General features: G+C 32.0%; 1 protein-coding gene across 2 annotated transcripts in view; it reads left to right on the forward strand.

Annotated features, from left to right (window-relative positions):
* Nucleotides 1–4,388: 4,388 nt before the first annotated feature.
* The window catches only part of MESR4 (Misexpression suppressor of ras 4), a 37,843-nt gene continuing 29,015 nt past the window's right edge, over nucleotides 4,389–13,216 (forward strand). Inside the window, exons 1-4 of one of the 2 annotated variants that reach the window (XM_023163926.2) lie at nucleotides 4,389–4,599; nucleotides 4,655–4,744; nucleotides 4,961–7,889; nucleotides 11,277–11,692. In XM_023163926.2, the coding sequence (XP_023019694.2) occupies nucleotides 4,986–7,889; nucleotides 11,277–11,692 (3,320 nt within the window). In that variant the 5' untranslated portion in view covers nucleotides 4,389–4,599; nucleotides 4,655–4,744; nucleotides 4,961–4,985. Of the gene's footprint in view, nucleotides 4,745–4,960; nucleotides 7,890–11,276; nucleotides 11,693–13,216 lie in introns of both variants that reach the window. The other variant, XM_023163924.2, reaches the window with a different exon arrangement.

Below are 13,216 nucleotides of genomic sequence, written 5' to 3' on the forward strand. Positions count from 1 at the left end.
TGCCTAGTGGAATATAATTTTCTCAGTATTGCAAAGTACGGAAGCGCAGAATGGCCAACGGAAGCACAGAAGGGCCACATATTTTTATTATTTGTTTCTTGGAAATTACGACTTTGAATTTCGAAATTTCAACTTTTATCTCGAAATTTCGACTTTAATCTCGAAATTTCGACTTTAAACTCGAAATTTCGACTTTAATCTCGTAATTTCGAAATTACGACTTTAAAGTCAAAATTTCGACTTTAATCTCGAAATGAACCTTTTTCCTGAAATACGAAAAATCACTCACTAGCAGAGCTAGTAGTTCGGTAGGGACAAACACTGCCTAATCTTCATATAAACATATATGGTAAAGTACAATTAAAAAAGAATGTTTTTAACAGAAGAAAATGTTCCTGAAGCAAAACTAAAATTAGCAACTGTACTTTATAACAATGTTGTAACATTAAAACGTTGGCTTGAATGCCGTAATTTAAAAGTAACTGGGAAAAAAAGTGAATTAATAGACAGGTTAGTATACAGACTCTAGTAAAAGAGTAGCGGTAGATTCTAACTGTAATAAAAGAAATTTAAAATAATTATGAATTTCAGATTTATTTCCGAGTGAAATATGAATCAAATATAGATGGTAATGAAATAAATTTAATTAAATATAATTTAATAAACGACTGAGGTTATATCTCATTCCAATCGATGGTAAGTAATTAACTATCAAAATTTATTATTCATTTCATGTTTAGAGCATACAAATGAATATTTATTTATTTTTTGCACTGTTAAATCCACGCTCCTCGAAGCATGTATCCATTTCTTACATCTAACCTCATTAATATGACATTTTATAAATGGTATAAAAACACGTTTTCTTCCGGATATCGATTATCCAACGTACAATTCGCAAAACAGCAATGCTTTGTTGGCATTATTCTAGCACAAAATAATTTTGTATATCAGATTTATATTTTTAAATCATAAATTAATATTACATAAATAACATTGTGTTTACATGTGAATAGTTTATGTTTGTCCCTACTACTAGTGCTGCCTCTCGTGACAAGTTCGCTGTACTATTCTCAGGAAAAAGTCTCATTTCGACTTCAAACTCAAAATTTCGACTTTAATCTCGTAATTTCGAGGATTTTAACCTATCATTATATCACAATTTGATCATCAACTTGACGCATTTTATTAATAGTTTGTGCCGAGTATTCTTTTAGTAAGTATTCGTTATCCGGCGTATTCGACATCTTTTTCACTATTTGAATTCGGTCGAATCACTCGGTTTTGGTTCGAGAAGGTATTTCTATTTTCTTGGCTACACGATACGATATAGGACTAAAAGACGAAACTTCTTAGGTAAGATTTATGTTGTATTATAACTCAAAGTGATCCTACAAAGAATGTGTTGAATAAAGATGACAAAATAAAGCAATTAAACTCCAAATCAACATTTATTTTCAAACCTCAAATCAAAACAATATTTATTTTTAAACTTTATTCAAACCAATATTATTTTTAAACTTAAAATCAACATTTTTTAAAATCTCAATCGAATCCACATTTCTTTTTGAAACTTATATAAACATTTATTTTATTACATTACGCGCTTTTTATTAGCTTCACTTGTATGTATGTATGTTTGTTTATTTGTTCGAAACTCTCAAGCTCGAGATCTGTTTTTGACAGAATTATCGACATTATTGCTTGATTTATTCGCGGGCAGATGGCACTGTACGTAACCTCCTTGATATAATTCGAACTCACTTTACATGTATTTCTTCATTTGAAAAAATTATTTTTTTAACTTATTTGTAACCCTCATTTGCGCGCCTGCTGCTTTGGGCTTGGTAGCTGATTTTCAGGCTCCCTAGCCGGAATCGGAAAAAATCAATGATCATTTTTCTAAACAATATACGGCTGATTCATCCCAAAGTTTAGATGAAATAAATATAGTTTAAAAAGACTAAAAAACACGCTTTTATAGCATACGAAACTAAGAAATGAAAAATATAGTTTTAAAAAACTAAAAAACACGTTTTTAAAGAACATCGAACTAAAAAGTTGAGAATATTTTTCAAATAAGCTTAAAACAATAACGAATGAAAAATACTAGTATAATTGTGAAAAAAGCGTGGGCGCTTTGCGGCATATTTTTTGTATTAGCGCCCGTCGCTTTTTTTCACAATAATACTAGGTAGTATTTTTCGTTCGTTATTGTTTATAGCTTATTTAAAAAAAATATTTTCAACTTTCTTTAAAAGCGTGTTTTTTAGTTTTTTTAAACTAAATTCATTTTTAAACCGAATGATTCGGCCGAATATCCGGTTCGGTGAAAGTTAAACCGAATAGTATTCGATTTTCCGTGAAACCATTATTCGGAGCATCCTTATTTATTAACAAACGGAATTCCATTTTATTCAAATTAACAAAAGTTATTTCACTCTGACAGTGGTCTGAACAACCACTGTATTATGGTGGCACGTTCTATGACGACGGACATTCACAACACAAAACTGAGTTTCTTCTCCAACATGGCGTCCGAGTACCTTCTTTATGGACGATTGCTGTCAGTACGTCCGTCCACCACCATATCAGAAATGAAACTCAAAACATTTTCTCGCATATTTATTTACCATGAAAAAATGTTTTTCATATTCCAAGCCGTATCACATCATTACTCACAAAGATGGAAATACTTCCAAGAGTTACAAACTCTCTCTCTTTCTGGAACATGTTTTCAGCTCATTCATGGTGATGCAACGTTTTCGTTACATCCCAAATAATAAGCTGAAAATACCAATTTTGTTTCCAATAGCTAGCCCCATGGTTTTTACACGAACCCTCAACTTGCCCTCAGAACAACTTACCCTCAGAGCAACTAGCCCTCAGAGCAATTAGCCCCATTTCAAGTAGACAGTTGACAGCTAACAGGAATTCATAAGATTTCTCGGCGGGTAGAATAGGAAATATTGCACTCGAATTCTTATTATATCCACTGAAAAGAGGATTTCGAGGCGACGAATTGGTGTTTTTAAAAATGTGTACATCGGAAATTTCAACCATAGATCTCATGATTATGTCTATGAGTTCTGTGATTTTGACAAATGACAGAATGTTTTTGGTAGGTCTGTTCAATTTTGAAATATAAAAAAAATTATACCTGCACTGGAATTACATTTGAAATAATTTTTTTTCTGATTGATTCGGCCGTTACTTGATGAAGATCTATAGTATTTTCAAAAACTACACCTCACAATTTGATCTCCACAAACTTCATTTGAAAAATATATCACATGTTTCGCTAGCACAGTAACTTTGTCAAGTGATTTGAATAATTCAAGTTGTTCTTATATTGATAATAATATTAATATGAAAAAAAATTAATTTTTAATTCCAACAAATTTTCACAATTTTTTTGGGGAAGACGTATATGTTGACATCGTCCTCTATTCTGTGTGATAATGTTGAAATATTTCACCTTCCATGCGGTGTTCGTGGCAGCCATTTTATTTTCAGAAGTTTTGCGTAATGGACAATTTCAGTACCCTATTCAGTGTGGCCACTATAAAATTTTCGGGTCTAAATCGACTGACATTTTCTAGGCCTTTTTTGGAATAATTCAAAGTCGGAACAGATACAATTTGTAATTTTTTAGATTCCTGGATGTTCCCGGATATATGAATCTAAGTATTGAAGTTGATATGGACAAAAATAAAATATCCTAGGGAATTTTACTTTTTAAGTTGTTCAATCGTTCGAAACCTTCAACCTATATATGTTTACCTGTTGTCACAAACATAACATTTCAGTGTTCACTTTGTTTTTGTCGAGTAGTTACGTTTTGATAGTGTATTCTGTAGGTGTTGTATGATATCTTTTTCCATACCATTCTTATTATCAGAGAATGTTCTAGGTGCCCCATTGAAAGATACTTTATTGATTCAGGACCATTCAGTTACAGAACTCCAAAGATGGTTAGACTTTTTCTATCAGAACGATCCTGTTCTACTGTATACAATAAACAATAAGTGAATACAACAATAACATTTCATATGGTATATGACATGTGACGGTAAAATGACAGGATTTTCACTATTAAACAACGTACAAACTTAAAATTCCTTGGGATTTTTATTTTTGTCCATATCAACTTTAATACTTCGATTTTCATATCAGGGAACAACCAGAAATCTATAAAATTGAAAATTCTATCTGTTTCGACTTTGAATTATTCCAAAAAAGGCCTAGAAAACATCAGTCGATTAAGACCTGAAAATTTTATAGTGGCAACACTGAATAGGGGTATTGGAATCGTCCATTTGGATAAGGATGGCTGCGCCTTAATACGTATCCAGAAAACCCACTGAAAGAACGCATGCGCATAGTGGCGTCTTGCTGTTACGGATTTATTGTTTCTGTATGCAGCATCTAATTTTTAATGATATGATATGAATATTTCAATTCGTGAATGCCCCTCAATCTTATTACATGATATGACTGACACCCCTAAGTAAATTAATATTTTGATAATTTGAGACTGAAATAGTTTTCATTTTGATTCAACATGATTGATCGTTTGCTGTGGGTTGTTGGCCCTTGGTCAGCAAAATTACTGGTTAGAGGAGCGCCATTTTATTAACCTTTTAGTTTTTAGGTGGGGGTATGTGAATTTGTTGTTAAATATGTGTTTCATTAAGATCATATGAGGATTATCTTTACGAAATATTCCAGAGATGAATACAAGGTATGTTGAAGTCACTATCTGAAATATTTTAAGACTTTCCAATCATTCTGGGATTAGACAAGCTGGTCATTACATTGGCTTGGTGTCCTTAGTCCTGGCAATTAAGTACTTGACTTTAAGAATGGTGTTATGAGACAAATATTTATGTTGTTGTATTTTCAATGTATTACTTTAATATTGAAGAATTAATAACCATCTTCAAATTTTTTTTTTTAGATACTTGGAATAAACGAAATTCGGCATGGAAAATGGTTCAAACGGCCCCCTGTCAGAAGTTGAGGTGTCGGAACACACAAATAATGGAGTAGGGTCCTTCATAATGTTAAAAGATCCAGATGTGAATGTTACTGTTTCAGAAGACAAAACAAACCACACAGAAAGGAATAAAGTAAACGGTGATAATATTACACAGAGTTATAACAGTGAAGAAAATTCTTATAGTTCAGAAAGTGATGCTTTAGTAATAGATGAAAGTATCCCAAAAAAGCAGAAAAAGTCTGAGAAGAAAACAAACGTGAAGTCAAAAGTTAACAGCGAAGAGGAAAACTTGAATTTCACCTCAGAAATTCTCACACATTCTAACCCCTATTTCAACGAATCTCTCTTTGAATTATCTCAGCTGCATAATAATTCTCATGAAGAACAATCTTTCAATGAAGGCTCCAATATTGAAGGTAAATTAGAAAAAAGTTGTTCGAAACATAGACAAAAAAAGGGTAAATGTAAGCCAAAACCAAAATTGGAATATGCGCAATATCTCGGTTTACAACCTACATTGAAATTTAAGTGTTCAAAGTGTGGTAGAGCCATTTTTGAGTCTCTATCAAGTCTCCAGGAACATGTTTTACAGTGCAATGAGGAGAATGTGCAAGAAATAACGGAGAATTCATGTTCAGGATTCAAGTTAACTCGAAAAGTATTCTTGTGCGCTACCTGTGGAACATATTACGAAAATTGGAACTTGTATATGCACATGCTAGAGTTTCATAGACGTTATATATGTTTATATTGTTTAGGAATGTTCTCAGTGTTAGAAGACTTATGCCAACATATTCAGTCTAGGCATAATATTGAACCAGGTCATAAAAATACCCTTGATGAATTTTTTAATGTTTACAATGAACCTTGCTATGTAGTTTGCTGTGAATGTAACAAACTCTTCAGTGAACAGGACAATTTTTTCTATCATAATTGTAGTAATAGGAACAAATTTAAAAAATTCATTAAGCAACAAATTACACCAGAGAATCATGTAACTGGTGAGTCAGAATCTGTGGCTGAAATCAACAAAAACGATAGTGCTGAAAATATTGTTAAGAGCTCTAAAAGTAATGAAGATACTATTATGGATAATGAAGATATAGTAGAGAATAGCAAAGATCATAATCAGGAGGAAAATGTTGGAGTAATTGATGATATTGCTATGGATACTAGGGAAAGTTTAACTCAGTTGGCCTGTGAAGAGAAAAGCAGTAATGCGGTCTGTCATGAATTTACAGTTGATGAGAAAAATAGTCAAGATTTTGAAAAATCTAGAGAAGTAAATGACAATTCTGAAAACTATTGTGGGAGTGACATAGACAAAGAATCTGAAGATATTCAAAGAGTAACAATGACTAATGAAAACCCACCAGAATATGAAAATACCCTTGGAGTAAGTAGATCTAACATAACTGATGAAAATTTCGAAGAGCTTAATGCTATGGATAATGCCACTGATGAGATGGAACCAGAGACTCAAAACAGTGGTAATGAAGAATTGTTGGAGAAGTTTACAGTAGCCACAGATGATGAAATTGATGATGAAATGGTCAATCAGATGGAAGGTTTAGAAACTCGTAAAGTACCAAAATTATCACTTAAATTACCTAAACGAGGGTCATATGTTGAGCCAGACCCAGAAGACAGTGATGATAGTGAAAAACTTATGATGGAAGTAGACCAAATAGAAAGTGAGAATGAGAATGAAATCGATGACAAAAGTCAACAAATTGAGAAACAAGAATTTGATGAAGAGGACAAAGAAGAAGACGATGACCAAGCAAAAGAGAATGGCCAAGAACATAATATAACGGAAGAACCTACACATTCTGATCTATATCAAGTAGCTGGATCTGATATTCCCATTATAGAACTAGAACTGGAGCAACCCTTAGATAAATTTGATCCTAGAATTTTATTACAGAAATGTTTGAAAACTACTTCTCATTCCTGTATATACTGCAATCATGCTAGGAAAATTGCTGTTAATGGAAGGCAACTTGCATTGCATTGCATCGCTGAACATAGATTTTCTGCAATAGTGAACAGCATCACTGCTGAAGAGTTGATCCCAGAAAGCTTTGTAAATAGAATTAAAGAAACTCTAGATGAACTTGATTCTGTATTTTTCAACCTGGAATCGAGTTTTAGCAATGAAGCTGTAACTTTTTCTCACCTTTTCGAGTGTTTTCAGTGCCACTTCAGTACTTCAGTTCACAAGGAACTGTACCTGCACAATAGAAAGTTTCACTCTAAGAATTTGCTGCTTTGCATTATGTGTAAATCAAATTTTTATAGTTATAGCGAACTCATCTGTCACTTGTGCCCTGGTTTGTATGTCTTAGACTATGATGTAAAATTTCGATGTTGTATGTGTGTCAATGATGACTTACCGAGTTCTTTTCGACTTATGGTTCACCTGCGCAAGAGACACAATATATGTGATGTGTGTTTAGAAACTTGTCATACTCAATATCGTCTTTCTAATCATGTGTGGAAACATAAATTGCATCATTTCTGTTATCGCTGTGGCATTGCATACCGTAACAAGCCTGACATCACAAGGCACTTGTTTTGGAAACACGGTACAGAGAGTGTACTTTGCAAGAAATGTGTTCAGAAGAAATGGCCTCATGTGTACCACTTTTGTGTACCACCTGCTAATTTTGCTTGTGAGGAGTGTGGACTTACTTTCACCAAGGCTGTGTCTGTTAAAGTTCACAAAAGGATTCATAGTAATGAGAAAAAGTGGGCATGTACATTTGAAGGATGTGAAGAAAAGTTCATTTCCAAAAAGTTGATGGAGAAACATGAGAGGAGGCATTGGGAACCTTCTGATGAAGTTAAAGTTGAAGAGAAGGTTGAAGAGACTAGAGGAGAAGGGGTATGTATCATCCTTCTATCTAAACTAGCTCATACAGTAAAAAGAGTGAAAAAACTCTCCTACAAGTTTTTGAAAATTTGATATTCAATTCAAAACTTCAATAAAATGAGGTATTATCTATTATCTCTAAAATGAAATTTTCTAAAAATTACTTGATGCTTTTTTTCATAGAAGTTACTAATTTTGAGAAATTCAGCTCTCAATTCATAATAAGTTCAACAGTAAAGTATCAGAAGTGTTTTCTATGAATTCATCCTAAAATACCTAATTCATATTCATTAACTGTCCATAAACTTTTTTTTAGTATGAAAGTTCTCACTATCCCCATTTTCATCATTATTGATCACATTAACATATTTATAGTAAATTGCGAAATTAGGATGTGATGATCATGAAAATAGTTGGTTGCACTTGTGGACCCAGTGTGAAGTTGGCATCTACTTTTCAGCAGTCACTTTGATTGCTGCGGTCAAATTACTAGTCTAAAAACAAAATAATGCAACCTTGAAATTCACAGATTATATCAGGAAACATTTCACAAACAATTTTCATTCATTTGCAAAGAAAGTGAGAGCGTGTAATTTACCTCTGAAAAATACTGTCAGTTTGAAAATGAAAATTTTGTTAGGAGACACCTTAGGAATCAGTTATGTTAATATTGTCAATTTGCAAAGGCGCTAAAGGGGTGCAATTCACCATCCCGGAAGATAAAAAGTCCATTTAAAACAATACTGTCAACTTGAAATTCAGAGGGTATGTTAGTAGAAATCTTACAAACAATTCTTATTTTTTATTTATTTATTTATTTATTTCAACGGACAAGCCAATTTTTACAAATATCTTTTTATAAATTGTACATGTGCTTACAAACTAAAGATACATCAGATGTTTTTAATCGATTTTTTGAAGGATAATAATGATGAATTAAACAATTCCAGGTTAAGTTGGTAATGATTTGCTGATTTCTATATCCTACATATTGTTTCATTCTGACCATAATTGGTTCTACAAAAAGGAATTTTGAAAATATCACTATTTCTGGTTCTTCTATCATTCACAGAGAGAGTAGTACAAAGCTCAACTATTTGTGGATAATCAATATAGCCGTTTAATACTTTGTGGACAAACACAAGATCTGTTTCAAGTCTCCTATTAGTGTGATCCATTTGCAGAGAGAAAGTAAAGGTGTATAATCTATCCCTGAATAATGAAGTCCAGACATAAGTCCTTTACAGAGTATATTGGAGACACCTCGTTAATCTATTATGTGATTTTATTAATTTGCAAAGGGTGTCATCTACCTTCCAATAAAAAATACTTCATTAAAATACTGCCAGCTTGAAATTCACAGATTGTGTTAGGAGACAACGAAGTATCAGTAGTGATTTGAATGTAAAAGTAAAAAATACTCTTTTTCTCAAAAACTAATATCCCTTAAATATATACCCCATTCAATTTAAACATGATTTAAAGTTGTGTGAATTCTATTTTGTGAATCTTCTGGGGCAAGATTCAACCACGATATATACATTTTTTGAAAACTGAGCAAAATTACCCGTTTGTGAATAACCGAAATAAATAATGATCGCAGAAGGGTTTTTAGTATCAGAGGTTGGCTACACTCCCTCATCCCCTTTGCAAATGGATGATACTAATGACGAATATAATTTCCGTGTGTAATTACATTCAATGGGAATAGATTGCACCACCTTATTCTCTTTGCGATTTAATAAAATTACCATGGAAGGTTTCTCGTTTCCTACATACCATGTTAATTTCAATCTGGTAATATTCTTCTAAATGGACTTATGTCCAGTCTTTATTATTCAGGGGTAAAACCCACAAACCACTTTGCAAATGGATGAATCTGGCTGTTCGTAAGATGTTTCTTAATATACTTTATGAATTGTAAGCTGGCAGTATTTTTATGAAGGTTAAGAGTTATTGTTTTTTCACCGATGCCACTGGGAATTTGACTACTTGATAAAATATAGGTCCAGTACTAAATTTAGCATTCTGTAATTTTTTCAGTTGTTCCAATTTTTCTATTTAATGGAAATTTTGTTGAAAATTTTGGTTTCACATAGCATGTCTTTCTTCACAATGGAGGTATCCTACTTCTTATGACTCCAGTTTTGTAAACCAACATGAATTTTCAGTGAAAAAGGAAATATTACCAAAATTAAACACAAATACTGAAGATTCGATTCAATTTTATGTGGAATAAAATCCAACTAAAATAATTTTTCTTATATTTTAATCAGGTGATGAAAAGTATATGATTATTTATAGAGCTTATATTTTTGATTTGCGATCTTCAGCTGGGCTATTCTGCTAAAAGATTCAAAACTGACTGAAACTTTAGTCATCCTCAACAGTCTAATAATCTTTTGTTATTATATGTTCAATTTCAGACTTATTTTTGGTTAAACCTAATCCAAATTTCATAATTTTTTTTTGCTATTTTCATTAAAGACTACTAGGTAGAGGCTTTAAATGTCTAATGCAAATGCTCAAATACATATTTTTTCAGTAATCATTGATATAAATTATTCTAATGAGAACACTTACCACACTAGAACTAACACATTTTTCCCAAAGCACGTGAAACATGCATCAAGAAACATTGCTTCTGTTCTAATATGGTAAATGTATTTTCATAATTGTCAGAAATTTAAGTTTTGATAACAAAATTTTTTAAATAATACCATGAATATAAATTTGTATATTGTCTTTATTCTTGATGAATGCCTATTCTAGACAAGTCTTTCATTATGCAACATTATTCAGGAAGAAATTTCGTTCTTGAAAGTCTTTCGCAATGTAGTATTGTTAAATATATTCTCATCTGCATTATTAAATGTTTTGGGGAGTAGTTAGTAGCTACTTTTCAGCTAGTAGCTGCTTTCCAAAATAGAATTGTGAAATATATTACAGTTATTAACCTCAGTATAAACTTTTTTTTTGTATTCTATATTTGTATTTTGTTTGTGTTTTATATTGACTAACAACTGTGATATTTCAAGTAGATGTTGTATATTTATTGTAGTACTCATACTTTGAAATTTTATTCCTGAATTTAGTTGACTAACACATTGTGGTGTCGTATTTGATTATATATGTATTGTATTAGCAGTTTCATTGCTAAATAAAGGATTTATTTAAGATATTTTAAGATATTTAGTTATATCACCATATTACAATTTTTTTTCTTGTGATTGGTCCTATGCAGAAAATTATTTCTGGGTATAAATTTGTCAAACAAAAATGAACCAACTTGTAGAGTAACAATCACAATTACCCACATTATATTATATATAAATAAAATGACATGCCTTTATTTTCAGTCATAAATATGATATTTATAATTTTCGACAAATATTTCAGGATGAAGAAAATAAATCAGAAATTATTAAAGAAGAAGAAAAACCTAAACCAAAAATAGACGTCTTGGACTTACCAGCTTTAAATCTTTCTGAAAGTGATAGTAGTGATTCTGAAGCAGAAAATATTGCAAATAATGATAAACCCAAACCAGAGTGTACTCTTCCTGATACAGAGTTAGAGCCTCCTGGAGATCTCCCACCAATCAATATCTTACAAGAAGATAAACCTAGTGAACTACCCACAGAAGAAGAGAATCCTACATCTGTTATTCAACACATTTGGGATAATTTCAAAAACTACCAGGAGAGTAAACAGAAGTTAGATAGTATGTATACTGAACCTACAGAAACAACCAATGAAACTTCTGACATTCCAGTACCAATAGTTGAAGAAATTTCATCAGAAGTAGCATTAAGGTTTGTTCTTTTAAATAATTTGAAATTACTGTTGAATCCTAAATATTTACCTAATGCATTAGAATAAGTGAAATGTGATTTAATTTTGAAAATATTATATATATATATATATATATACAGTGTGTCCAAGATAAGGATCCTAAGCATGGGAATCTCAGTACCTGTTGGAGATGCAGCTTAGGTTAAATTAGGAAAAAGTTGTGTTCTTTAAAGCTTATATAATGCCGTTTAGAAACTTGAAGAATTTTCATGGCCTGCTGAGATATTTGGGAAAAACGAGAATTTGACAATATCAATTTTATTTTTTTCTGACTTCATTTGAAAAGATATCAAAAAACGAATAACACTTTTTCATTGGCACTTTCAAGGTACTACACGATGGTATTTTGAGTTTTTATATCCGACGTTTCGTTTTCAAAAAACCATCATCATTAAATAGCCCGAAAAAAAAGTACACCCTGTATCTGATTCCATTTTTTATTACAAATTCAACGATGTAACACATGCCATTGTTTTCTTTTTAGTTTAAGGAAAAATTGCATTTTTTCTATTTTTAAAATGTATTTTTAAGTAGGTTAATAATGATTTTTTAAAGTAATGAAAACAACAAAGAAATTAACGCATTTTTTATTTAATTCAAAGGAGGTGTTCAAACAGGTTTCCGTTATTTTCCAAACATAAGTATGATCTTCTAACTGTAGAACTTAAAACATCACGTAACATCTCTGGTGTAATACTGTTAAATGCGACAGTTACACATTCTCGTAACTGCTGTTCAGTTTCAAAAAAATGTTGGTAAACCCGGTTTTTAACAAAACCCCATATGAAGAAGTCCAGAGGAGTTAAGTCAGGGGATCGCGCTGGCCAAGACACTTCACTAAAGGTTCCAATCCACCTTCCAGGAAATCGCTGCGAAAGATACTCTCGAACTTGTCAAGCATTATGTGCAGGAGCACCGTCTTGTTGAAACCAACAGTTATTGACCTGTGCCAGAGGTAAATTATCTAAACAGTCTTCTACATAGTTTTGCAATAAATGATGGTATCGTTCGGCGGTCAAAGAATTATAGTAAAAAAACGGACCTAGTATTTTAGTTCCTAAAATTGCACACCACATATTAAACCCAAAACGTTCTTGATGTCTTGATATTTTCTTAACACGCGGATTTTGCTGAGCCCAGTAATGCGTATTGCGGCGGTTGAAGATACCATATTATTTTTGAAGGGAAATTATAATCTTCTTCGCACGCGTGTGTATACCATTCGCAAACATTTCGGCGCCGTTCGAAATCCCCTGGTTTAAGTCCTTGGCAAATCCTAAATTTATAGGGGTGATATCTATTTTTACGCAAAATAAATTGAGCTGTGGATTTGGCTACTCCTACATTATTTTCGATTTGCCTAGTTGATATTTCAGGGTTCTCAACAACTGCTTGTAAAACATTATTTTGTGCTTCTTCTGAAGATTCCTTTTTTCGAGATAAAACAGGCTTTTTAAATGAACCATATTCTTTTAAATTTCGAG

This window comes from Leptinotarsa decemlineata, unplaced genomic scaffold (genome assembly GCF_025532065.1).
Source record: "Leptinotarsa decemlineata unplaced genomic scaffold, Ldec_3_MD MMD2_tig00001019_RagTag_RagTag, whole genome shotgun sequence".
NCBI lineage: Eukaryota > Metazoa > Arthropoda > Insecta > Coleoptera > Chrysomelidae > Leptinotarsa > Leptinotarsa decemlineata.